Source organism: Salvia hispanica, chromosome 3, assembly GCF_029641045.1.
Source record: "Salvia hispanica isolate PSC_SH4W2 chromosome 3, Shi_PSC_v1, whole genome shotgun sequence".
NCBI classification, from domain to species: domain Eukaryota; kingdom Viridiplantae; phylum Streptophyta; class Magnoliopsida; order Lamiales; family Lamiaceae; genus Salvia; species Salvia hispanica.
Genome location: NC_142694.1, coordinates 31,043,305 through 31,068,606, shown reverse-complemented (window position 1 = coordinate 31,068,606; position 25,302 = coordinate 31,043,305). Strand labels below are relative to the sequence as shown.

General features: G+C 34.8%; 4 protein-coding genes across 5 annotated transcripts; 2 read left to right on the top strand and 2 right to left on the bottom strand.

Annotated features, from left to right (window-relative positions):
* Positions 1-242: 242 nt before the first annotated feature.
* On the top strand, positions 243-5,911 carry LOC148930562 (uncharacterized). 2 transcript variants are annotated; one of them, XR_016137345.1, is made up of 9 exons: positions 243-1,090; positions 1,506-1,650; positions 2,132-2,185; positions 2,259-2,350; positions 2,516-2,751; positions 2,832-3,002; positions 3,083-3,189; positions 4,458-5,032; positions 5,438-5,911. XR_016137345.1 is itself a non-coding variant. In XM_089069204.1 (7 exons), exons 1-7 carry the CDS (start codon positions 480-482, stop codon positions 3,178-3,180), a joined length of 1,407 nt encoding a protein of 468 aa, XP_088925330.1. In that variant the 5' UTR covers positions 245-479; the 3' UTR covers positions 3,181-3,429. The 2 variants fall into 2 exon arrangements, 1 of the variants encoding a protein (XP_088925330.1); XM_089069204.1 differs by lacking the exons at positions 4,458-5,032; positions 5,438-5,911 and having other exon boundaries at positions 245-1,090; positions 3,083-3,429.
* A 903-nt stretch (positions 5,912-6,814) lies between these two features.
* LOC148930561 (uncharacterized) lies at positions 6,815-7,694 on the bottom strand. Its single transcript, XM_089066871.1, has 2 exons — positions 7,482-7,694; positions 6,815-7,381 (listed from the first exon to the last, which is right to left on the bottom strand). The coding sequence occupies exons 1-2, from the start codon at positions 7,677-7,679 to the stop codon at positions 6,848-6,850; spliced, it is 732 nt and encodes a 243-aa protein (XP_088922997.1). The 5' UTR covers positions 7,680-7,694; the 3' UTR covers positions 6,815-6,847.
* Positions 7,695-10,121: 2,427 nt separating this feature from the next.
* LOC148930560 (iridoid oxidase-like) lies at positions 10,122-11,969 on the top strand. Its single transcript, XM_089068024.1, has 2 exons — positions 10,122-11,103; positions 11,178-11,969. Exons 1-2 carry the CDS (start codon positions 10,204-10,206, stop codon positions 11,787-11,789), a joined length of 1,512 nt encoding a protein of 503 aa, XP_088924150.1. The 5' UTR covers positions 10,122-10,203; the 3' UTR covers positions 11,790-11,969.
* A 287-nt stretch (positions 11,970-12,256) lies between these two features.
* LOC148930559 (protein PSK SIMULATOR 1-like) lies at positions 12,257-14,832 on the bottom strand. The gene is made up of 2 exons (XM_089068023.1): positions 14,648-14,832; positions 12,257-14,360 (listed from the first exon to the last, which is right to left on the bottom strand). Exon 2 carries the CDS (start codon positions 14,311-14,313, stop codon positions 12,577-12,579), a length of 1,737 nt encoding a protein of 578 aa, XP_088924149.1. The 5' UTR covers positions 14,314-14,360; positions 14,648-14,832; the 3' UTR covers positions 12,257-12,576.
* Positions 14,833-25,302: the final 10,470 nt, after the last annotated feature.

Sequence of the window (25,302 nt, the reverse complement as noted above, 5' to 3'; positions counted from 1 at the left end):
TACAAGACCAATTTGATCGGACACAAATTTTCATACACATAGTAGAAAATGAGTGGAAAAGGTTACTGCAATGTGAGTCATACTTTTATAGGGAAATATGAGTGAAATAAAGTTATGGAATGTGTCCATTACCAAAAGCAATAAAAACATAAAGGAAATATTTATTGGTGTACGGACTAAAATGATAAAATCAGACGTGAAGAGAGAAAATATTATTCCCACAATTTACCCTATATTTTATTTAATATTGCCTTTTCCTAGTAAAGAAAAAAATATTGTAGTGTCAGACAAAATAAGAGAGCAAGACGAGGGACTAAATAAATATTAAGGATATTTACCATTTGGCCCTTCACGTCTCACCTAACGGCCTCGTCACGAATGTAACGCCTGCAACATTTCCCAAACCGCCCTATCCTCTAACGGCGCCAGCCCTAACCGTCTCGTTTTCACGTCCGTCTCCGTCACCCTTAACGCCGTCCATGGCCTCCTGTGACGACGACTTCTCCCTCCTCGACGACCCCCAAAACCCTAATTCCGCCCCTCCCTCCGCCTCCCACACGCCGCCGCCCTACCAGATCAACCCCTACGACCACGATTCCGACCCTTTCGACTCCGATCCGACCTCTCTATCGGCGAAGCGCCTCGCCGATCGGGATGACATCCACAGCGGCACCTCGAAGAGGACCAGACTGCCCTCCTCCGCCGGAGACTACCGGAAGGACAGGGAGGAGTGGAGCGACACGGCGATTGCGTGTTTGCTTGAGGCGTACAGCGAGAAATTCGTGCAGCTGAACCGGGGGAATCTGAGGGGGAGGGATTGGGAGGAGGTGGCGGCGATGGTGAGCGAGAGGTGCGAGAATCAGTCGAAGAGCGTGGAGCAGTGTAAGAATAAGGTTGATAATTTGAAGAAGCGGTATAAGCTGGAGAGGCACCGCCTTAGCAACGGCGGCGTGGCGACGAGCCACTGGCCGTGGTTTAAGCAGATGGAGCAGATCGTCGGCAATTCTATCGCCGCCAAATCTGCGGCCGCTGAGGAGGAGAAATCGTCCGGCATTGGTGCGGATTCGTACTCGAATAGGCAGACCAAGAGGTATACATTTCAATGCTCAGAATTTGGGGGATTTTGATTTAATTTGTGTTAGCTATATTGATTGCAGTTTTGAAGAGTGTAATTATGTCAAAACTATGCTTAATGTGTGGGAAAGAAGCAAATCTATTGCTCGTTTTAGCTTCGTGTCGTGTGGCAAATATATATATATATATATATATATATATATATATATATATATATATCGCTCGTTATAGCTTGCGTCGAGTGGCAAAAGTATATGTTGTTCAATAAGCTTTATTCACTGAGCCTAGAGCTTGATCTGAAACTGCTATTGAATTTCTTTTTGTTAGTTGCTTTAAGCACAGATCGTACATAAGCTGCTTTCTTTCGGTGGTGCTTGGTGGTTTTCGTGGGTTATTTTGCTTTATCCTCATTTTGAATTGTTCTTTGGCAGACTAGGAACAGTAGTTAATAGTCCTGGTAGTCAGATTAACAGCATGAAGTTGAAACCATCGAATAACCTCAGATGGCGAAGAGTCGTGTTGAAAATCAGTGGAGCTGCTCTAGCTGGAAGTGCTCCTAATAATATTGAGCCAAAGGTTTATTCCTAACCTAATTTTGTTTGACGGGTTTTGCCTCTGGAGAGTCTATGCATATTTTGCTCCATCACATGCCATGAAACTGATATCTAAAGATGTGTACTTAATTGAGACAGTGAAAGAATACCTTCCTGGCTAGCTGGAAATGCTGTATCCACTAAAATCTATATCCTTTTTCTCCGTCAGAGTGAATTGCTATGTGTTGATGCCTATAAACGAAACGCCCATTAACTTGATTCATAGCTGAATTGGGACATTACATGTAAATGGATTTGACCTTGAATATTACATTTAAGTTAGACTGGGGAAGAATAATCTGGGATAAATAGATTTTGACTCCATGTTCGGGATTGTGATTATACAGAATTTTGATACGTCTTGCTCAATAACCCCGTCCCTCTTTGTTGTTGAAAGTTGAAACGTTGATTTCCTGCCATCTCTGTTCCTGATTCGGAGCTTGATTTCTCGTAACGTATTGTAGGTGGCCATGCTGATTGCAAGAGAAGTTTCAATAGCCTGCAATGTTGGTGTCGAGGTACGAGTTTAATGCTTCTATTTGCAGCTTGGAGGTTGTCTTTCTTTTTCCTTTATCTAAAAAGTAATCTTAGGTAGCGATAGTTGTTGGCGGTCGCAACTTCTTTTGTGGGGACGCGTGGGTTGAGCAAACTGGTTTGGATAGGTGTACTGCATATCAGATCGGGTAAGTTTCCAATTTACTTTTGAATGGGTTAATTTGTAATCTTCCATCGCATTCATATTCGTCAGATCTTGAAGGCTCGGTTAGAACATATCCATGTGTACTGGCAGCTGTGTATGGTTATTATTTCAATTCTTCCACTGATTCAGCAATGCAATCTACAATCAGAATGATGGCAACCGTGATGAATTCCGTACTACTGCAGTCTGCTTTGGAGAAACTAGGCGTGCAGACGCGCGTGCAGAGTGCATTCTCCATGCCAGAGGTCGCGGAGCCTTACAGCAGGCAAAGAGCGATTCGGCATCTTGAAAAGGGAAGAGTTGTAATTTTTGGTGGTATCGGCGCTGGCACAGGGAATCCCCTCTTCTCCACTGATACAGCTGCAGCCCTTCGAGCATCAGAGAGTATGTTCATGTCATTTTCCTTTATTACACGATTTCCTCCGTATTTCCATTAAATCACACAACACATCAATTCTGTGCAGTACATGCTGATGCAGTGCTGAAAGGTACGAACATGGAAGGCGTATATGTTTGCGATGCTAGAAATAACAGCATAGCAGCAGAGCATATCTCCTTCCGGGAATTGGCTTCGAGAGGGGCATCACCAATGGACATGATGGCCGTGACATTCTGCGAGGAAAATGGGATCCCAGGTTCGACATACACATTTTCACCATTTTTGGAGTGGTGATAGCTGTCTCTCACCTCGATTGGTATCTGTATATATCTGCAGTTGGCATCTTCAATCTTCACGAGCCTGGAAATATATCGAGGGCGTTGTGTGGAGAACAGGTTGGCACGCTAATTGATCAAACGGGTCCAGTTGCATAACGTTACGAGGTATATCGAATGTGGCTGCATCATCAATAATTTAACCTTCTTGTTGTATGTTTATTTGGTATAAGGGTTTAATTATAAATACTACTTAGTCTAAAAGATTGTCTGTGCAATAGTGTAGGATTATGAATCAATTTCATGTTAGATTGACAAATATTCTAAGAAAATAGAAGATGAAATATCAATTGTGAAATGCAGATATTTATATTTGATTGTAGTAGTATTATTTTTATTTGGTTTGAATTTTGATACTCCAATACTAGGTGTTCATTTTATCTTTGGACAGATTTAATTTCATAATTTACTTTTTTTTGTCATCAATTCTATTTATCATTCATGTTTAACTCTTTATCTACGCCTAATTAGGAGAATCGAGTTATTGGCCAACGAAAGTTAGACTGCTCCAAAATTTAAAATATTGAAAGTTTTTTTTGCCAAACAATAATGCTAGTTAGATAGTAGTAGTTACTAAAATTTAAAAACAATTTATGTATTTACGAGAAATTAAACTTATTTTTGTTAAAACAAGAGACAAATTTTCGGATTTTCTAATATGACTAATTCAATTAATAGTAACAATTTTCTAAATTTTATTAGATTTTAATTTAGGGATATGCTAAGGATATTAATTTACCTTTAATGAATACTCCCTCTGTCCCTTTGTAGGTATTTTTTTTTTGATATTGGAATTGAGAAAAGAAAATGTTTTGAGTTAAGTAAGGATAATAAAGTAGGAAAGAAAAATGGTAAAGAGATGAAAAAAGAATAAAGTAAGAGAGAGTAAAATAAGAGAGAAAGGTATTTTTTTTTCTAAAACAGAAAATGACTCATTTACAGTGGAACAATAAAAAAAAAGAGTTAAGACTCGGCTAAGGGGTAGAGGGAGTATTAAATAGAAGTAAAATAAAAAGACTAGTGACCTGTAGATTTAAAGGTTTAACTTTATAGTCTAACTTTAAAGAGTTAAAATTCAGCTCTAAGTCATTTTTTCATGTGACTTTTTGTCTTTATTTTATATTAACTTCTCAACTTGTTAATTAATATTATAAATCTATAATTATTTCGATTATACATATTTTATTCATTACTTAAATTTTAATATTCATAAAAATTGTATTCTTAAATTAATATCAAGTATTCTTTCTTCTTTCTTTCTTATAAAGATATGGACATTTAAAATAACTATAAGAAATGGACATTTGAAATAACACGAGAATTAATGCACCTTCAAAATTTTAGACTAACAATGGTTCATTTATGTTGCTTGTTAGGATTGGTGGAGGAATGGCTACGACGAGCTTCTCCTAATCTAATACTCCCTCCGTCCCATGTTACTTGAGTCGTATTCCTTTTTGGGTTGTCCCAAGTTACTTGAGGCAAAAAAGGAAAAATTAGGGAATATTAATAAACAATTAACTCTAATTAATCTATCTCTTATTGTAATTAACAAATTAACCTCTCTGACACCCACTCACCCACCACTCACCCGTAACATTCATTTTACACATTCTTCTTTCTCACTCTTCAATCATCCTCTCCAGTTTCTCTCTCTATTCAATTATTGAATCCCTAAATTCCGCCTCATCTATGCAAAAAATCTCTACATTCCAGAGGTGAACTCCTATTTTTCACCTCCATCTTCGCGACTCTCTATATCTGAGAGGTGAAACCCTAAATTTTCATTGGGTTCTCTCTTTCGTCTCTCTCTTCCGCCTACTTTGTCCTCTTGGTTCTCTCGGATCTACCATGCCCGGCTAGAGGATTTGTCAGGGTGGATGGATTAATTCATGTCTCCCACGCACGCCGATTATAAAAAATTGCATCTAGACGTTTGGTGATATTTTTGGTGAGATTCTAAAAATTTGCATCTAGATCTTTGGTGAGATCTTTAAAATCCAGAATAGATTGACATAATTGTTGGGATGGATAGAGTGTTAGATTTTGTTTGTTATGTTCTTGTGTTGTTTGTGCTTGGATTGGATTATGTTATAAGCTTGGGTAGAATTGTGTTGTGAGCTTGGATGAGATTGTTAACAAAATGCATTCTTTAAAAAAAAAAAAACATTCTTATCAGCATATGCATTCCTTACAAAAAGACCATCAAACGTCTTTACGAAAACCAATATGCATTCATCACAAATCTGCATCTTTGCAAAGTATCATATGCATGTTTGATAAGGCTAATTTCATGCATCGGTAATGTGCAAAAAAATGTTATAAATTGCTGGGTCTAACACGTTTCCTAAGCCAGGTGTGTGAAGAAAATCGCTAGATCAAGGAAGTAATGAAGGAGATGGTCTAGCGAGAGAAAAGGACGAAATGAGCAGGATTTACAAGGAAAATTGGCGTGACGGGGGAGTCTACAGCTGAGGGCAACAAAGTCATTATCAATACCTCGCTGGACCCACTAAAGCGCCTATAAATAGAGAGGAGCATGCAGCGTAATGGATATAGTTTTTCACTCTTCTTAGCTCATACATTTTACACACACACTTGGGAAATATTCGGGGGATAATCGTGATAGGGGGGTACTTTCTAAAGATCTCGAGTTTGGTAACACCGTCCCAGTGAGGGCGAAGATACATTTGTTTTAATTTCAGCTGTTTTTGCTAGTTTCCACCGTCGAACTTCACTTTTGGGAGTCGACTTTGATGTTGATGATGTTTAACTGCTTATCGCTCATGGATCTGAGTTTAGTTGTTTAATTTCAAGTTACTTTTGCTTAGATCTCTCTACTGTTAGCGTAATTCTTAAATTGCTATGTCGATCTCTGTTTATTTCGTTATTGAGGTGTTTGATGTGGAATTGGGTGACAGATTTGTGGTTGATTGAGTGTTCGGAGCTTAAATTTGTAAATCTGACGTGATGGAGAATTTCTTCTGTTTGGAGTCCGTGTCGGACGCTTGGATCCGGAGTGGATTTAGCGTCTGAAGTTGGTTTTGGCGTGTGAAAGAAACAGTAATAGATAGACTTGTTTTATTTCCTTTGTTTTCTATTTCCCTTCGTCTAGGTATGCAGATCTGTAAGTTCTTCGTTATTTATGCATAGATTTAATTCCAAGTTAGTAGCTCTGTTTTTGATTTGCTTATGTGTTTTCTCAAGAAGTTTTATGCGAACTTGGTTGTAGAAGACGATGTCACTGTCAGTTAGTACTAGAGTTAGTTATTCTGCCACTTTCCAGTCGTACTCTACTTTTTCTTAGATGTGGTTCCATCGTAGAATTATTTCCTAGGTCTAACTGTTAGGTTAAGTTTCTTTCTAATATTCCCAAGTCAAGTTAATTTTAATTTTTCCTCAACCCAAGAAAATGCGTGGCAGCAGCCAACACCAAAAATACTCCCAAATCCTTGATTACGATTCTTACGCATCCTTCTCTGTGGGATCGATCCCTACTTCCCTATACTAGGTTTAGTAAAGTGGTTGAGGGTTTTTGAAGCGGGGAAGTACTTGTGTGTCCGACGACCGGGATTCCGCACAACCTACGAGTTCCTAGACCAAGTGATCTAGTGGACTTGCTGGATCTGGGGAACCTGGCTTATTTGAATATCGCAACACTGCACACACACCACACTTGTACTGTCACATCCACGCGTAGCTTCAATGTTTACAAAAAACATTATGTCTCCTTTCTAAAACAACTCCATAAAGCTCCTCTGCCTTGTTAAACTTCCATACCCAAAGCTCTGGCAATCATTTCAAGTCCATCAATGCATCCCTGGTCTTTCAAATATAAAATGCATTCAATGGCAAGCTCCTTTGGAACTTCTAAGTTATGAGGGAGTTGTGCTACTCTTCTTAAAGCTTCCTTTCCCATATGGGGAAGTTTGTAGCTGTTATGTCCTCTAGCCTTCATGATCTCAACCATGCAACCTTGCAGTGATAGGAACACATTGTCTAATGTTACAGCAGATAGGTCCTCAAATGATTTCTCAACCGCCTTAACCAAATCATCAAGTGTCTTGCATGCAGTCTGCAATTGTAGTGATTGTATTGCTTTAAACCATCCTAAATCATTCACATTAGTGTCGGGTGAGTTTGGAGGTTGCTGCACAAGTTTCATAGTGAAACCATTTTGATTTGCAGCAGCCCTAAAATCAGGATCATCGTCCAAAATGTGTGGCTTTGCATTGTCTTGTTGGATATATATGCACTTACTTGCACCTTCTGGCCATTTTTCAATTATTGCTGGTATGATCTGAATGCATGCATCACATTAGTCTATCATTAAGATATTGATCAAATACATGTATGTAGTGCAAAAATTAAAGGCATAAAAGTAATGCACATAGTATTACCTTATTGATCAAGAATTCCTTCGTCACAGCCTTTGTTATGCTTTCGATAGGCTTAGTCTCCATAGTTCCTGCACTTCTATTTTTGCTTTTTCTCTTGGCTGGAACTTGCTTTGTGAAAGGAAAAATTCCAATCTTTCCGTCAAACAAAACCTCTCCATTTTCTGAAATTAGAGGTCTAGTAACAACACACATGAACATAATTTTTGAAATGAACCTTTTGTTTTGACATGTCCTATGTGGCTCAACCTCTCCCGGTGCCAAGTAATATCGTTGAGCTCCTTTCGTAATATAGAACCACTTTTCATCTATGTGGACAGTGTTGTGCATGTTCCTAAACTTGATATTGTTTAAAAACCTGTCTAGTTCTAAAGCTTCTAGGGAGAACCTTAATCTTAGCAGCTTGTTAGGGGCGGTTAAATCAGGGCGTATAGCTGAAGTGTGAGATCTGATCAGCCCTGCCTTCAACCATCTCCAAACTGTTGATTTACTGCATCCTAGTCCAATAGCTATACTTCTAATATTGCATCTTTTAGAAAGTTTCAGACCTTGAAATAAAGTAAGATCAAAGTGAATGATTTTTTAGTATTGTCTAGACTTCTTACCACTTACTAACTGGATTGCTTTTCCACTTTGTTGTTGCTTCTTTGCAGCATTCCAATATCTTGTGCATGTCTGCCTTGATATCGAGAACTTAAGTTGAGCTTCCTTGAGTGTACCTCGTGGTGGTTTTCCTTTGATGCAACGTTCAAGGATGAATTGAACCACTTGGTTTCGTTGTTCCGAGGAGTATTCACGAGGCCTCATTCTCTCTTTTGTTTCTGTTTTGATCTTTCTAGTTTGATAGGATGTGTGAATATCAGATTATGTATTTATAGCAATAAATGCTTAAATTAGGCGCCAAGTCAGTAATTGTTTTGCTCTTTTGGTTTTGCCGCCATTTACAGAATTTTGGAGGTGGATTTGTAATCTATTTTTGGTTCTACCGCTAATTAATGATATTTATTACACTTGATTTGGCTTTTGGTTCAAATAATTATGGATATGAAGTAAATTGAGTTGTATTTGCAAATTTCAAAAACGGCGCATAAATTAAATCAATATTTTAATTGGAGCATCTAATCAACTAATCTACTTAATTAGACAACCCACTTAAAACACTAATTATCAATTTCTTAATCTCCGTGCCCAAAAGATATGCCTCAAGTAACTTGGGACGGAGGGAGTAGATATCTTTAAGAAAAATTGAAGGAACCGAATACACCCCCTTCATTTCAAGGTAGATGATTCATTTCTTTTTCACACATATTTCTAAAAAATAATATTTAAATAATTAAAATGGATAGAGGATAAAGTAAGAAAAATAATAAAATAGTATGATGCTATTGAGTTTGTTCTTGTTAATTATTACTCTCTACCTATCACTACAAGTGATTGATATCTTTTTTTGTCCTACTTTAAGTTATCAATTTTTATTTTTAGCTAAAAATAACTCATTTAATCTTTCCTGCTATATTCTCATTGTACTTCTCTACTTTATTCTCTCCTCTATTTATTTTCTTTCCACCAAACTCAATAAATATCAAGTTCTTAAATAGTGTGCCCAAAAGAAATTTATCACTTAAAATGGAACAAATAAAGATATTTATAGGTTAAATAGAAATGCATTCAAATGATACATACTCCCTCCCTTCGCAAATAGGAATCTCATTTTTCCATTTTAGTTCGTTCGCGAATAGGAGTCCCAGTTCATTATTACTATAAATAGTAAAGAGACTCACATTCCACTAATTGATTACACTCACATATCATTTTAAACTAAGGGTGTCCACTATACATGGCCGGGCCAAGCCATAAAGTGTGGCCAGGCCACAAAATCGTGGCCGGGCCACCAATGCCCATGTTTCCCACTATAGTGGACATGGCCAAGCCACCAAAAATTTTATTTTTTCCATTTTATTTATATTTTAATTAAAAACGGGTATATTTATAGAATTTGTGTAGGAAAGAGGTAAAAAAATGTGTATACTTATAGAATTTTAAAAAAAAATCAAAAAATATGGAGAGCCGCGGCTCGTGGCCAATACAATAGGAGGGCCACGGCTCCCGCTCAAGAGCCGCGGCCGGGCCACGATCGTGGCGCGCCCACGTCCACCCCACCCCCCGCCGCGGCTGCCCACCTCAGTCACTATAGGAATACCAATTTTTTGTCCACTCTATACTTTCTTAGATGGGCAATCATCTTTCTTTATTAAAAGATCGAACTCCTCATTAATAGTAGCTATCAAATTATGTTGCTTAATTAATGCGTCCTAATTTCGTTTTCATAAGATAATATTGATATTGAAGTGAGCGTGAACGTGAATCACATAATCTCTGTCTTTGTCAATATTACTTTCATTTTCTAGCCAAGTCGTGGTTTTATATTTGCATTTTCTAGCAAATTCATTGTCAATATTTTACATAATCTTCAATTTATTTATTAGACGAAAAACATCTTATCAACTGAGTTAAGCTAACATCATTGTTTTAGATATTTTCTAGCCAAACTGTGTCAATATTTACTTGCATTTTATCATCTGTCGCTTTCCTTCATAACTATTGGCTTCTGCAAATAACGTGAATCACAAAATCTAAGATAATGATGGATATCTGCCGCACATTTCAAGTAAAATTACCTCACACTTTGTAAGAAGATAACCTGCTCCACCTTGAATGCTCAAAAATGGCGTGGCTCGGTTCGCTAACCTGGCTCGCTATCTCGTTCTTTGCAGCTCTTTTCCTCTGGTCCAAGCTCAGGAACCGGTCCTCGAAACTACGGCTGCCGCCCGGGCCGCCCGGGTGGCCGATCATCGGCAACATGTTCGATCTTCGAACACAGCCACACCACGATTTCCACGGGCTTAAATCCAGGTACGGGCCTGTTCTTTGGCTGAAACTTGGCAATCTCAACACTGTAGTGATACAGTCGGCTGCTGCTGCGGCTGAGCTTTTCAAGAAACACGACATCGCCTTAGCTGACAGGAAAGCTCCTGATTCGATGAGTGCCTGTGATTACATCAAAGGAACTGTGGCGTTTGCTCCCTATAACGAGTACTGGCGTATCTCGCGCCGCCTCTTTTCGTCCGAGCTCATGGTTCAGAAAAGAATCGAATCTTCTGCACAACTCAGGCAGAAATGCATTGACAAAATGATCCAGTGGATAAAGAAGGATGCATCCGAATTCTGCGAGATCCAACTTGATGAGTACCTGATGATCATGAGCTTTAATCTAGTCAGCAATTTCATGCTCACGAGAGATATAACGGACTACAAGTCCGAGACGGGGAACGAGTTCTTGGAGGCCATGAGAAACTTCATTTGCTGGCAGGGGAAGCCTAATGTGGTAGATGCATTCGAGTTCTTGAAATGGCTTGATCCTCAGGGAATCAGGAGACGCACAGGGACGTACCTGGAACAGATGTTGAAGATAGTTTCAGTATTTGTGCAAGAAAGAATTCGCAAAAGGAATTTGCAGAGACGTGACCATACGAGAGATTTCCTCGATGCGTTACTGGATTACGAAGGTGATGGCAAAGGATCGGTTGACAAGCTCTCAGAGAAGAATATCAACATCATAATACTGGTAATAATGCATTTTGATAACATAAAAAAGATATATAGAATTAAGAGCTTCACATGTACCTTGTTCTGCTGCAGGAAATGTTCTTTGGTGGAACCGAGACTACAAGCAATACCACTGTCTGGGCGATGGCAGAGCTATTACGAAGTCCTGATTCCATGAGGAAGCTCAGAGCAGAGATTGATCGGGTCACGGGTTCCTCAAAAGCTGTAGAAGAGGATGACTTACCTGAGCTGACATACTTACGAGCAGTGGTTGACGAAACTATGCGGCTGCACCCTGCTCTTCCTATTCTGCTACCAAGAAGAGCAAGAGAAGATACCGAGTTCATGGGCTACGATATACCCAAGGGCACAACGGTGATTGTGAACGCATGGTCTATCCATAGGGACCCTGAGTCATGGGAGGATCCATTATCTTTTAAGCCAGAGAGGTTCCTGAACTCAAACATCAATCACAAGGGACAAAACTATGAGATGATTCCATTTGGTTCCGGCAGAAGATCCTGCATTGGCATGTTGATGGGAGAGAGAACAATAAGCCTCACTTTAGCAAGGCTGATACAGTCTTTTGACTGGGAGCTCCCTGCAAATATCTCCCCAGAAACTCTCGATATGAGTGAGACGACAGGGCTTTCTCTTCGCATGAGCACACCTCTGAAAGCAGTTCCAAGAGAAAGAGGCACCTAATGCTATAATGAAATAAAAACTCCCCACCGGTGCTGATTATGATTTGAATTGCCTTCAATTCTGTGTTACATTTAGTATCTTTTGAAAATAACCATGTTTAAGTTTATATTTAGAATAATGGTATGCATGTAACCCATTGCTAAGATTTGATGGAATGCCAAATCTCTGTTGCACAAACAATCCACCCTAGCATCAATGAGCTTTAAATTAAATAGATTCATATATCTTTATTGACATGTAGTTTGCTTTTTTTAACTAATGAATCAAAATCTTCTAAGTTCTAACCTTTAAATTCAAGACTTGAAAATTATGACCAACCTTATGGCCTGGTTGAATAAGTTCAACAATAGCCTAACTAATTAACACTGGATATACAACCTGGCAGCGTGGCATCTTTATTTCACCTCCGCTTGTTAGAATACAAAACATGGTTATCAAATCTAGATCTAACAATTCATTAACTTGGATAAACAAAATGATCAGACTGATTATCTAAATGAAAGAGTGACAATTACAGATTATCTTGAAAGAAAAGCTAATTACAACAGAGAAAGACCACACCTATTTGAGAGAGAACAAATATAGCAGCGTATAAGTTCTGCTCTTTCACAAACAAGCAGCATCAGATATTATATAAACCAGCACAAGAATACCTTTTCATTTCTGGGAGGGGAGGAGACTTTGAAGAAAACATTGTGCTCGGCATGCGTGGAAAAAACACAATGTCAGACTAAGCCACATGAAAGTTTTTCGCCCGTGGGTTGTGTGTAGGAACATCACATTTCTGTCATGATGAATCGTCAATAATCTTGTAGTACATGTTATCAGTGGGAAATGCATAACCATCATATGCCTGACTACACGAAGACTCTTGAAATGGTTTCAGACTAACACTTCCAAATCTAGAGAGGTAATTTAAGCCCATCAGGAGTTCTACAATTGCTGCCTCAGTCTCCCTTTGATTTGCAAAGTAAAGTGTCTGGACAAGATGAATATTAGACCCACACACCAATCTCTGCCTTTCAACATTCCGCTCAGATTGCCATCTTACCATGTTATGAGCAAGTGGAGACAGCCAGTCCAATATTGTTGTAATCGCTAAGCTCCACTGAGCTGCAAATGCAGCATCGTAGAAACATGAAGCCGAAGTTCTTGAAAATGTTTTCAGCTTTGCCCTCAGAGAACTTTTGATAGTTGCAGGCAACATATAGTAAAGATCATCTCTTGCATCAAGGCTAATTAAATGAGGCGCGGAAGCTAACTTTTCAATCAATATGATGACATTGGCATAGTGCAGGGCCAATGCAGCATAACCAAGAGTAGATGGCGAAGCTTCCAGCAGATGCCGTTTGGAATTAAAGAGAGAAATTTTTGTAGAGGTTATGCCACCATAAGCGACTGCCAATTCTCTGAAGTTTTTCACTTCAATTGCATGTTTTAGAGAAACATCATATGGCCTGGCTGAGCTGCCACATGAAGGTGTGCAACTATCTACAACGGGAGATTCACTTCCCCGGGTCATGCATCCTGTCAATCCAGCAGGGGCAAATATTCGAGTTTTTGCTGGATGTTGTTTCCCAGAGGAGAGAGATGATTCAGACCGACGATGGTTTTTTATGTCTTTTGACTTGCTCTTGCCACCTCCTCCAAGGCCCAAATTTGAAAACGACCTCCCTAAAGGAACTGTAAATCTGGAAGAGTTGGATTGTGATTGATGAAATGACATTTGCCGCCCAGTGGACATGGAATTACTACACACAAGGTAGTCAATGTTTGTATGTTCGTTACCAATGCAACCTTCTACATTTCCACTCTGTTTAGTCCCGTAAACAGTTTTGATCCTCTCAACAATGGTGAGAATAGATCTCAAAAGAAGCCGAACAATGTAATCATATGTTTTAACCCAAGGAGACATCTCCCGCAGATTCTTCACTTCCTGGCGTTGCCACACAACCTTCTGCTGGAACTCAAGTAATTTCACCCCACCTGAATCTGCACCAGCTCGCATACGCCTCAGGCTCTGCTCAAGCTCCGCTAACACTTCAAGCTCTTGAAATAGCTGTTCTGTTGCCGCCACAAAGCTCTCCATTTTCTTCACTTTCTTCTCCATCTTCTTCGGCTTAAACTGCCAACTATGCCACTTGGGATCAATCTCAACTACATCATCAAAAATTCTTTCCAGATTGTGGTATTCCGAATCTGTGCACTTCTTTCCAAACACAACCACCGACTTCGCCACACTTCTCAAATTCTCAACTATCTCAGCAAGAACAAGCTCCATAAGATAATCTACATCTTCAGAAACAAGCTTCTGTATACCGACTGAGTTACCAATTTCTTCCCGTAACCTCACAACTCGTCCCTCAGTGAGACTCTGCCATATACTAACCAACTTCGACATCAACCTTGATATTTCAAAAGCCAAAATTCCAACCACCGGTCTCTCAGGCTCCCACGATATGCTCTTACGCGAACTCTTCCATATATTACCAAACCACGTCTCTCCAGCCGTTTCTCTGACCATCTTCAAATGTATGTATACCAACAAATCCAAGCAACGATCTCAATCAACTGCAAAATCATTGATTCAATAACCTATTGGGCTCGACATCTAGAAAATCACATTAAATAACTCCATATTTGCTACTGCACAAGCCTATTGAGCACGACATCTAGAAAAATCACATTAAATCAGGATAAATGAACAACAGATTCCCCAATTACTACACTATGACGCTAGATTTCACAATTGTCTTGCACTACGAACCAAAATAGACAAATTAATCTCAAGCAATTACTGCTAACAAACAAAATGCAGCTAAAAATGGCAAATGTCGCAGCAAAAATTGAAAACGCACCGTGCATTTGAACTATAGCTGACATCATTTGAGCTCCAAAGCAGCATTTGACGTTGAGGATCCAGCTGATTGCGCAGAGAGAGAAGATGAATGGCAGAATTTGGATACTAATTGTTGAAGCAACATTTTGAAGATTAAAAAGAAAGAGAGAAAAATGAGGTCGAGGAGGAGGAGACGAAATTATTTTTGGGAAAGGTGTGGGGTGCGCACTTTTGGTAACTAGCGCACTGCCAGCGTAAGATAGGGAGGACATGTTGACAACAGCACTTGGACAAAATTAAAGTGCGCTTATTCGAAACCATACGACGTCGTATCTATGGTTGTCAACATCTGGTCAATCTTTTAAATGGTGAAAATATAGCTTAGTTAATGGAGTGTTAATGGAGTATAAGTGAAACTTTAAAATTTAGATATTCAGAACTTGATAAAATATGATATTATTTTGTGGTCAGATAAAATAGCATATTTATAAAATAACAACAAATGAGCAAGAGTAAATATGACTTCAAAGTTTAAATTCAAAATCGCATTCAAACAAATGTTGATAAGTAATTAAGGACATGTACAATGACAGATGAGGGGGAGCCACGCCTCTTTAAGGAGACGCAGTGCACGGCTCCCCCATTGTGAAGGTTGGGGTTGAGTGTGGGAAGAGGCGGTGGCCGGCGTGAGGCCGCTGGAGGGGCATCGGGAGAGGCGCGGCCGCTCATGACGCCTATTATGGCCAACGAGGGGGAGCCATGCCGCTTCATTCAACACATTATCTTACAAAATTTTTATTTTGTATTTTTAAGTTTTTTAAAATTTTACTATAATTTTGTGGTTTGGGATTGAAATTGATGAGAATTATGTGACACGACAAAAGTTTCGAACTGAGGAGAAGCATTATATTCTAGATGCCCTAAACAGATAATGTTATCAACATATATAGTCAACGAAACATATTAAACACTTTTGTCACAATCGAAAGTAGTTTAAATGTCGCACTCAGTTCTAATTATATTTGACTAATCATGAACAATGTATACATATAAATATAAACCACAGTTTTAAACACCAAAAGTTAGTCTCAAGCTTTCTAACTACTCGTTAAAATATAAGAGAGCAAATAGCTAATTACATGTTAGGAGAATGATCAATTGCTAACTAATCATTTAATTGTTAACTATAATTAATTTAAGATCATAGGATTTTAGAAAACTTTGGTCTACAATTTGCCACGTATAATTTTCATTTTTATTAATTAAATAAAAAAAGATTAAAAAAACTACCAAATTAGGGTTTTGGATGAAAATGTCAATATAGTGTTTCGAAAATATCAACACAATGATTTGAGAATGTTAACATATTGCTTATATTGACATTGGACATGTATCATATTAACATATTTTATATACTATATTGACATTTGAGTTGTACGAAAAAATTAAAAAATTTTTTTTTTTTTTAAATTTTGACGTCGGAACATATGCAAGTAAGATCTCGTTAGAATCCTCGTGAAATTATCTTTAATTTGATATATGTTGTGCGAAAAAATAATTTAAACCGAGAAAGTTATATATGTTTTAAATTTATGGGATATTTTTTAAAAGTTAGTTACAGCTAATTTGTTGTAAATTGACCTTAATACCCTTATTCACGTTTTTTATAGATCGTATTGATATTTCGGAGTTAATGATCTAAACTCTTAATTTGAATATCTAATGGCTATTATTTAGTTTTAGTTATCAATTAAGTTGAGTTAGCAATATAACACTCTCCTTATGTAAATTGACGGAAGAGAAGGTTAATTCAATTTATGTAATTTTACTTATTTACTTTGTCTTTAAAATATTGTCATATATATTGTTTTTGTAAAACGCAATAAGTTTCATAACATGATTTTGACATTTTGTAGTAATTAATACTCGATTTGAGACCCAATGGGCTACTTGCACATAATTTGGATACTTGTATTTTTAATTAAAATTTTATATTGGGTACCAATATAAAATAAACAAAGGTACAAGTATATTTTATGTTTATAATGATACCGGTCAAGCGGCTTTATACCATTTCTATGTAACAAAGCCCCAAAAAACTAATTTCTATATTTTAAAGTTGTATGAGTAAGATTATGGCAATACTTCATCGATCCCATTTAAGATCACTCTTTCATTTTTTGTTTGTCTCATTTAAGATGTCCAATTTTCATATTTGAAAAAAGTTTTTCTCTTCTTTCTTCTTATTAAGATATTCAATTAACTTTTCATTTTATTTTATTATATTTAACTACTTCATCTAAAATTACATACTACTTCATCATTTAAAAATGTGGATATCTTGAATAAAATAAATGGAATATTAATTTTTGCCTACTTTTGTCATTCAAATTAAAGTAGCCCAAAAATAACACCAGAACAATCCTAATATTTTAATAAAACACCCAAAGCCCAACAACTAATATCTAGTAGCCTATCTATAGAACAAAATATACGAAACAAACACCAACAAAGTCATGTCGAATAAAACTCCTCAATTATTAAAAATAAAAATTAGGGATGTCAATGTAGCTCGCGATCCGTGAATCGGTCTAAATAGGCCCGTCAAATTTAGGGTTAGGGCTGAAAATTTTTAGCCCGATAAAATTACCGCCCGATTAGCCCGCATCCGATTAACCCGCAACCCGTTAGGGTCAGACCCGAAAACCCAATGGACTGACCCGAAAACCCGATAAAGTTTCTATCGTTCTATTTGTTTGACTCCAATTCGACATTTCATTGGTTATTTTATAATATAGATTGCTAAAAAAATAACTTTAAATTTCATATATTAAATATATAAATTATATATTGAATTTTTATTAATATAATAACAAATATATAAATTAAAAACTTCAAATTCACTAAAAAATATATTTAAATTTCTAAAACATGCTTTAAAATTTCTTGATGTTTACGTTTTATTTTGCATTAATCTCAAATATTAGTATTTGATCATGTTTACTACTATGTTTTAGTTAAGCATATATCTCAAATTTATAATAATTAAATATTTTACATTTTATAACTATAACTAGTTTTCACCAATTTTTATTAGATTGATCACATGTTAATTTTATCGGTAGCAACCCGATTAGCCGCTGGGCTAGTCCGAAACCCGAGCTTCTAGGGTTAGAGTTGAACTTTTATAACTCGAAAAAATACAACCCGATTAACCTGCACCCGATTGACCCGTAACCCGAATAGGATTGGTCCGAAACCCGATAGAGGAGGAATAACTAGCAGAACTCCCCACTCAATCTTAGATACCCAAATTGATTTTCTCTTAATATTTTTTTATCTTTTTGTATACTCATTATTTTTTATCTTTTTGTATACTCATTATTGTTGAACACTCTCAGATGTTACTCAATTTATTGTGTGTTGGTAAAGGGAGAATTCGGATATCAACAACTAATCCAAACTCTGAGGTGCCAAAATATAAGCTCCTTCTCGACAACCCAGTTAGTCTCAAGATCTTGGAAAGTAGTCTTGTTTCGAATATTCTAAAGCACAAGGTGTCTTAAAAAGAGGGACATCAAAATATTCTTTTGATGTTTACTTACTTTATTGGGCTTTAAATGTTTACAGAAATGGACTTAAAGAAAACGGGCTAAGGCCCATTTCTTAGGCTACGTGGCGGCCTATCTAAGCTTTAACCAACACAACCTATATTTGATAGGTTTAATTTAAACAAAAAAAAATAGATGATGATAATAAATTTAATAGCTATATGTAAAATAAAAAGTAAAGTCTTCGGCGTGTTAATTAAAGAATCTAATCACATGGGATGGAATACGGTTAGGGGAAAAGTGATTTATCATTCTTAATTATAACACTTTAATTATCACAACGCAGCTTTAATTGGAATTCATTAACTAATTGTAATTTTAAATTAAAAAATTGATTATCTTCCAGGTCGCCGCTTGAGTAATTTGAGATATTTTATAAAAAAAAAATGCAAAATAACATAGTGTAGTTTAAACATGTGATACCATCTTTGATTATGAGATGAAATTAGGGAACATCAAAGTGATAATGGGCTTTCTCTAGAAAAAGGGAATTAGTAATAATTATTTAAGAAACCATGCTTTTGAATAAGGCCGACAAATAGCGTGGAGTAAGGTTGACATGGAAATGGAATTAATCTTATAATAATTCAACACGTAAAGGTTAAATTCGAACACGATTTGCTATGGAAATGAAACTAATCTTATAATAATCCAACACGTAAAGGTCAAATTTGAACCCGATTTGCTAAGAACACTATTACTTAACATGAATTTAACTTCCTGGATTTAAACACTACACCATCCGCACATAACACGAAATCATTAGTGGCACGATTTTATTGTTGCTGGCATGACGCTCGACAACACACGAGAACATTACAACATGCAACGAAGGCAAGGGGTGGAGGGAAACAAACTTGCGGAATTGGTGATGAAGGCAAAAATGGAGTAAAAACGGCATGTGAAGTGAGAAAATAAAAACATAGTCCTAGTTTTAATGAAAAAATGAAAATAAAAAATACGGACTATGAAATTATAATTTCATTTGAAATTGCAAAAAAGCATAATCCTTAATTTAACCGAATAATTACCAGATTGTTATAAGTTTTGTTTCTATTAAGAGCATCTCCAATGGCGGACTTCCCGTCGCCCTTCGGATAGGCTTCCGGAAAGACCGTCGGGGAAGGGCGTCATTGTGGCTCGGAGAGGAGGACGCAGACGTCCCGTGAGGACACGGGAAGGGTGGGCGGACGTCTGCCATTGAGGCGACACGCGGACGTCCGCCGCGGACTTCCCAATTATTTCATTTTTTTAATATAAAGAACTAAATATACATATCCGTATTCGTGTTTTTTAATTACGTAACGTAAATTATATATTTGTGAATTTTTTTTATTGGGGAAGTCCGCACGGGAAGGGCGATAAAAAGGGCGGGTTGTGCAATAGAAAGTCCTTATGACGTGACATGAGGTGTTTTTGGAGAGGGTGTCGGGAAAGTCCGCCGATTAAAGATGCTCTAATATTAGATTTGATCCCATGGCATATAATTTGCCCCAATTTTTCATTTGTGGATAACAAGATACAAAAATATTGAATGTGGCATTGAACTAATAATAATATAGTAATAAAATAGGGTTAGAGTTTATTTTATTTGAAGATTTGTTCTAATTTATTTGTTGGAACTGTTGAATGGATTACATTTATTTATATGCTTCAACTTTATCAATGCATGCTTTGGAAGTCTCAATTAGCTGAATTTAGCGTTGAAACTGTCAAACAAATATATAATATTTGAGAAATAAAATACAGATATTACTGAGATTATTAAGACCCACATGCTAATCACTTGGAGAGTACCCCAATAAATATTAGTATTATTTCCTTTCCTTAATTAATTAAATAAAATATCAACTATATTAAAAAATAAAATATCTTGGAGACATAATTAATCCCAAGCAATATCCATCGGAAGGACAATATTGTCCTCCTCTCCATAATTATATACTATTAACCCTTTTGTATCTTATATATGTGGGCATTATAGAGTTAATTATAAAAAACGGCTAATCGGTTATACATCCTTATAATTTATGAAATTGATTTCAAAATACATAAATTATATTATAAATATTTTCTGAATTTTGCCAATTCAAATTTTGCTCAAATAAAGCCGACTTGATACGTTTAGATCTGCATTTGACTTTTGAACAATATATGTTGTATGAATATAATTTTAAGTAATTCTATATTAGCATCTGAATATTTGAAGTCGTATGATGTATTAAAATTTAGTTGGTGTTAATCAAATTCTAATTCGGGCGAAATTTGAATTCGGAAATTAATGACGAAAATAGCAAAGTTTGAATAATTTTATTGTGTATGACAACGACTAAAATTAAAATTTACAACTGAATTTACAGCTAATTACCTCGTAAGTTTACGTCTAACATTATATACTTATGATATTCAATGGCATTTATTTAAGGAATTGTATTCTGACAACTATTGAAATTTAATATTTCATCGGTTTTATCTACTTCTTCGCTGGGTTGTTAAATTCACATTTTAAAATTTAGGAAAAATATTTTGAATTTTTATATGAAATGTTTAATTCATCAATACCGTTGGTTGCCCAAGATAAAAACTTGATGTAATTCAGTGCAAAAATAGTGGTATTGATGTTCATCTTAATTTTGAACAAAAGGGTCCTCTAGCAAAATATAAATCCCACGAGAAATTGGTAAATAGGACTTACTATTACTAGTATATAGTAAAAATAAGCTCATAAATTAATAAATCTACTATTGCAATAAATAAGATGTTAGTGGATGCTGTTAGGTGAATAATCAATTTCCAAAGTTTCCGTTTGAAATTATTGCTCTAATTTTTCGTAGGCCTTAAGTAAGTTGAACATATGTTAGTGTACATCACAAATTTAATTATTTAAATATAAACAAAACAATGTTCGTATTATATCAATTATATTATAATGATTTTCTATGATGACAATTGACAAACAAAGCCCCACGTCTTAACCAAATATACATCTATTGTTGTCTAATTTGAAAGTGGAAAAAAAAACAATATACACAATTAAAGGGTTATGATAAATATTTTGTATATCTTATATATTTGAAGTTTATATTAAATCTATTTTTGAAAGTCTTATTAATCAACAATAACATCGCCTATTCAAATTGTACTCCTATGCTAATAATGTTAATATTAATACGTTATGGTAATAAAGCTACATATGCAATTAATATTAATAACGTTATGCTATTTATTATGTGCTAAACTGATAGAGGAATATACTATTATGAGCAGTCAAAACTGCAGCTGATTTAGTCATTTGTCTTAAAATTATTTGTTTGTCCCTAATTATGATTTATGACTATGTAATTAGAATAATCAATTAATCGTGTTAAAAATGCAAAATTCAAAATATTTAATTCCGGGAAATCTAAAATATGAGTATTAAATTAGCATAGGTAATTCATTATACTCCTAATATGTATCTTAATTAATATTATCCCAAACTGGCTCATTAAAAAATCGAAAATAAAAGTATACCTATACGCTTTAAATGTCACGTGTGAGAACAGAAATGTACGTGCTGCTCCAACGATTGTACATGACATGTTGCAGTTGTCTAACAAAAATAAGAACATCTGATTTTGAACACACAGACATTTGACCACTACTTTTTGAACACATTCTATTTCATTGTTTTGTACTCCATGTTTTAATTTCCCCCCTATATATCTCTCCTTTTGATTCAGGGATATTCATGTCTTGTGTCTTACGATCATTATTCCATATTTTTTACTCGAAAATAACGAGCAACTAAGTCGCAGTTCATAACAGAAACATGGGTAAAAAAAAATGAAATTGGTGTAATCAACATTTGTATTGTTTTTGGTTAGAACTTTCGTTGTCATTACTCCACACCCCTATTCTTTATTAGATGATTGAAACTTAGTAGTAGTAAGATTATAATTGCTTCTTAATTTATTCTAGTAAATTGAAGTATGTATCCTGTTTTGATGGCCATATAACATTGTTATTGTTTGGTAGTATGAAACAAGTATCAATAAAAAATAAGAGTATGTATTTAGTTTTGATTTGTACAATGATGTATGCATTTTTAGGTTGATTTTACTTTTAATATGTAATTAGTTTGGCTCGATATTTTATCGCAGTGTACATATTTAAATATTAATTCTTTACAATTCAAGTTATTTATATTTTCAAAACGTTTCCATTGAATAATTCGATGACTCAGTAATCCTATGAATTGACGATTTGATATTCATTTAATAATATTACTTCAACGAACTATAGTGTTGCTCGGTTTGACTTTTACAATTTGTGATAAAAAAAAAAAAGTTAAAAGGGATAAAATTTAATAGGAAAAATAAAAATCGAAATTGGAAAAGTACAAGGCGATCCAGCTGGACTATACATTTTGAATATAAAATATAATTATAAAAAAAAGAATAGAGGGACATAAAAATTGGATTTGTGTGCACATATTTTATTATATGAAATTAAAAATATAAAATCTTGTTTACATATAAAGAGTAAGTTTGACTTGATTCCTTTATGTAAATTTTAATTTTCTTTTAGATGATGGTATCACGTGATTCATTCAAAAGGAGGCCAAAAAACAAATACTTTTATTTAATGATTCTACCTTTGCGTAACAATATGGAAATTTCAAATTTAGTTGCATTTCATTTTCAAAACCCATTATCATCCCTATATCAAGGCTAAATATATTTGAATCAGTAAATAAATAAAAATAGTAACCCTTTTTTTTTATCGTGTCATCAAAAGGTCCTGACATATATCCTGTGAATAATTTAATGCTAGTGATAAGCTCTCTTCAAACCAAAATATCAATTACTACTATCTTATGAATTTTAATTTAATTAATTTCCACATCTCGATTATTGGCAAAAATGGGTATATTTGGATGATTAATTTTGGTACAATAGTATTTATAAATTGTGCATTTTCTTTGTGTCAAAATAGAGGTATTAATTTTTAAAAACAAATAAATCATATTTAACGATGAAGCATAATTTAATTGTAACACTTTTCTTCTAATTAATAGGATTTAGATGCATGCAATTAATTTCGGATGCCTGTATATATATAAAAAAGAAAACCTACAAAGTCGCAGTTATCTTTAACTTTTTATTTAGAATAATAATAGTAAATCCCAGGACTAGTTCAAATTTGACTAAGGAGATTAAACTGCAATTTCCTCAATTTTGAATACATTTAAATTTCTTAGTAAGTACCTAAGTCTATAATTGATTAATTGCAAAACATGCAATAAACAGTGATCTGTAACGTAGTCTATTTATGACGTGTTTATGAATCATATCTTTAAAGATTATTTCTCACCCTAAAATTCTAAATTTTAAATAATTAAAAAGAGACAAGATTATTATAAGATTGATTGATGTTACATTAGGCCATTATATGATGAATCAATTACTCAACCCATTCATTGCTATTAATTACATTCCCAACGGAGTAGTTCTCGTCGCCCATTATAATATTATGATCCATCGAATTAATGACATTAAATAAAATACTAAAATTATGTAAAATTTGAAAAAACATGCATCTTTAATTCTATGGACAATAAAACGGTTGTCTAGCATATTTAATCGATTTAAAAAAATACAGAGTATACTTGTTAATTAATATATTATGCACTCATATAGATGAATGACTAGACATGATGTGCGACAAAATAAATTATTCATACATTTATGATACAAAATATAGATCAAAATCGATACAAATATTTTTTTGTTTTAATGTCGTGCAAATCTATTTTTTCTCGTGACTATACGATTAGGGATACGGAAAATGACTTTTTTTTTTTATTATCATTAAAAGAATTTATATATTTATAAATAATACTCATGGCACTTTTGTCTTTCAGTATAATCGAAATGAACCAAAAGAAACCGATTAAGATTTTTCCTTCATTGATTTCTCAGATTTGCGAGCATTATTATATTTCACAAACCGGAAGTAATTTAATTTATATAGGATAAGAATACGAATAAATATCAATATATATATACTTTCATATAAATATATATTTAACTTATACTCAAAATACATTAACTAATTCATATAGTTTATAATTAGGATGATTTGGCACTCAAATTCGTTATTAGGTATTTAAAAGTATTTTGATCCATTCTTTCGAAATCTCTCTTTAGTTTACATCAATATTTACTATTTTTCTTTATTGAATTATTTAATAATCCAACTACTTAGATGTGTCACAAAATATTTAAAAAAAAAACAAGTCGAGTAACCAATATCATTGGCGTGAAAGGGTCCGCACATGTCTTTAAGTATAAATTCAGAGATTCTTTCCATGCACATATGAATTGAGCAATCATTTTGCTACTCCGGAGACAAAAAAAGGCAAGCAAAAGGTATATGAACAATTCAAATGATATGTTTATCAAACTTAAAATTTAGAGTATTAAACATTAGGGTATTTACCTTTTATCCTTCAAAATAGAAGAATGTTATAAAAAGATAAATTAGAGCATACGGTTGTGTGTGTAATTAGTGGAGAAATTGAGGGTAAAAAGGTCTTTATCACTGTGTGGACTGCATATAATATAGATTTACGATTTATTTAACTGATAAAAAAACATTTATTACTTTAGTTAAAGTAATTTATTGAACCAATATCAGTTTTAAATATTCAAACTTGAAACGGCATTTTCAATTATCTCTGCAAGATTTGAATATATGAACATAACACATAAATTCAAATTCCATAAATTATTAAAGATGAAAACAATAGAGCTTTGGGAATAATGTTGTACTATGGAATAGTACTGTAGTGGATACTTATTATAATTATGATTGATAGGAATATTACTACTTTGGAAAAGTAGGAAAATTTAGACACACTTAAATTCAAAACAAAGCAATATAATCTTTAGATCTTATTCTTTTCCTCTCCACCAAACCATAAATCACTAGCGCTGTCTCATTTTTTGTAATTACATCTTATATTGGTAAGAACACAGTCTAGTCTCGTTAGGTTTGAAAATTTGAACAAGAAAATTAT

What these genes read in the sequence shown, in the direction of transcription:
- LOC148930562 (XM_089069204.1), top strand. Translation starts at nt 480, where the DNA reads ATGGCCTCCTGTGACGACGACTTCTCCCTCCTCGACGACCCCCAAAAC. An exon ending in CCTGCAATGTTGGTGTCGAG is followed by an intron (nt 2,186 to 2,258) that starts GTACGAGTTTAA and finishes AAGTAATCTTAG; the next exon opens with GTAGCGATAGTTGTTGGCGG. An exon ending in CGAGGAAAATGGGATCCCAG is followed by an intron (nt 3,003 to 3,082) that starts GTTCGACATACA and finishes ATATATCTGCAG; the next exon opens with TTGGCATCTTCAATCTTCAC.
- LOC148930559 (XM_089068023.1), bottom strand. Translation starts at nt 14,313, where the DNA reads ATGGTCAGAGAAACGGCTGGAGAGACGTGGTTTGGTAATATATGGAAG.
- LOC148930561 (XM_089066871.1), bottom strand. Translation starts at nt 7,679, where the DNA reads ATGTTCATGTGTGTTGTTACTAGACCTCTAATTTCAGAAAATGGAGAG. An exon ending in AGGAATTCTTGATCAATAAG is followed by an intron (nt 7,382 to 7,481) that starts GTAATACTATGT and finishes GCATGCATTCAG; the next exon opens with ATCATACCAGCAATAATTGA.
- LOC148930560 (XM_089068024.1), top strand. Translation starts at nt 10,204, where the DNA reads ATGGCGTGGCTCGGTTCGCTAACCTGGCTCGCTATCTCGTTCTTTGCA. An exon ending in ATATCAACATCATAATACTG is followed by an intron (nt 11,104 to 11,177) that starts GTAATAATGCAT and finishes GTTCTGCTGCAG; the next exon opens with GAAATGTTCTTTGGTGGAAC.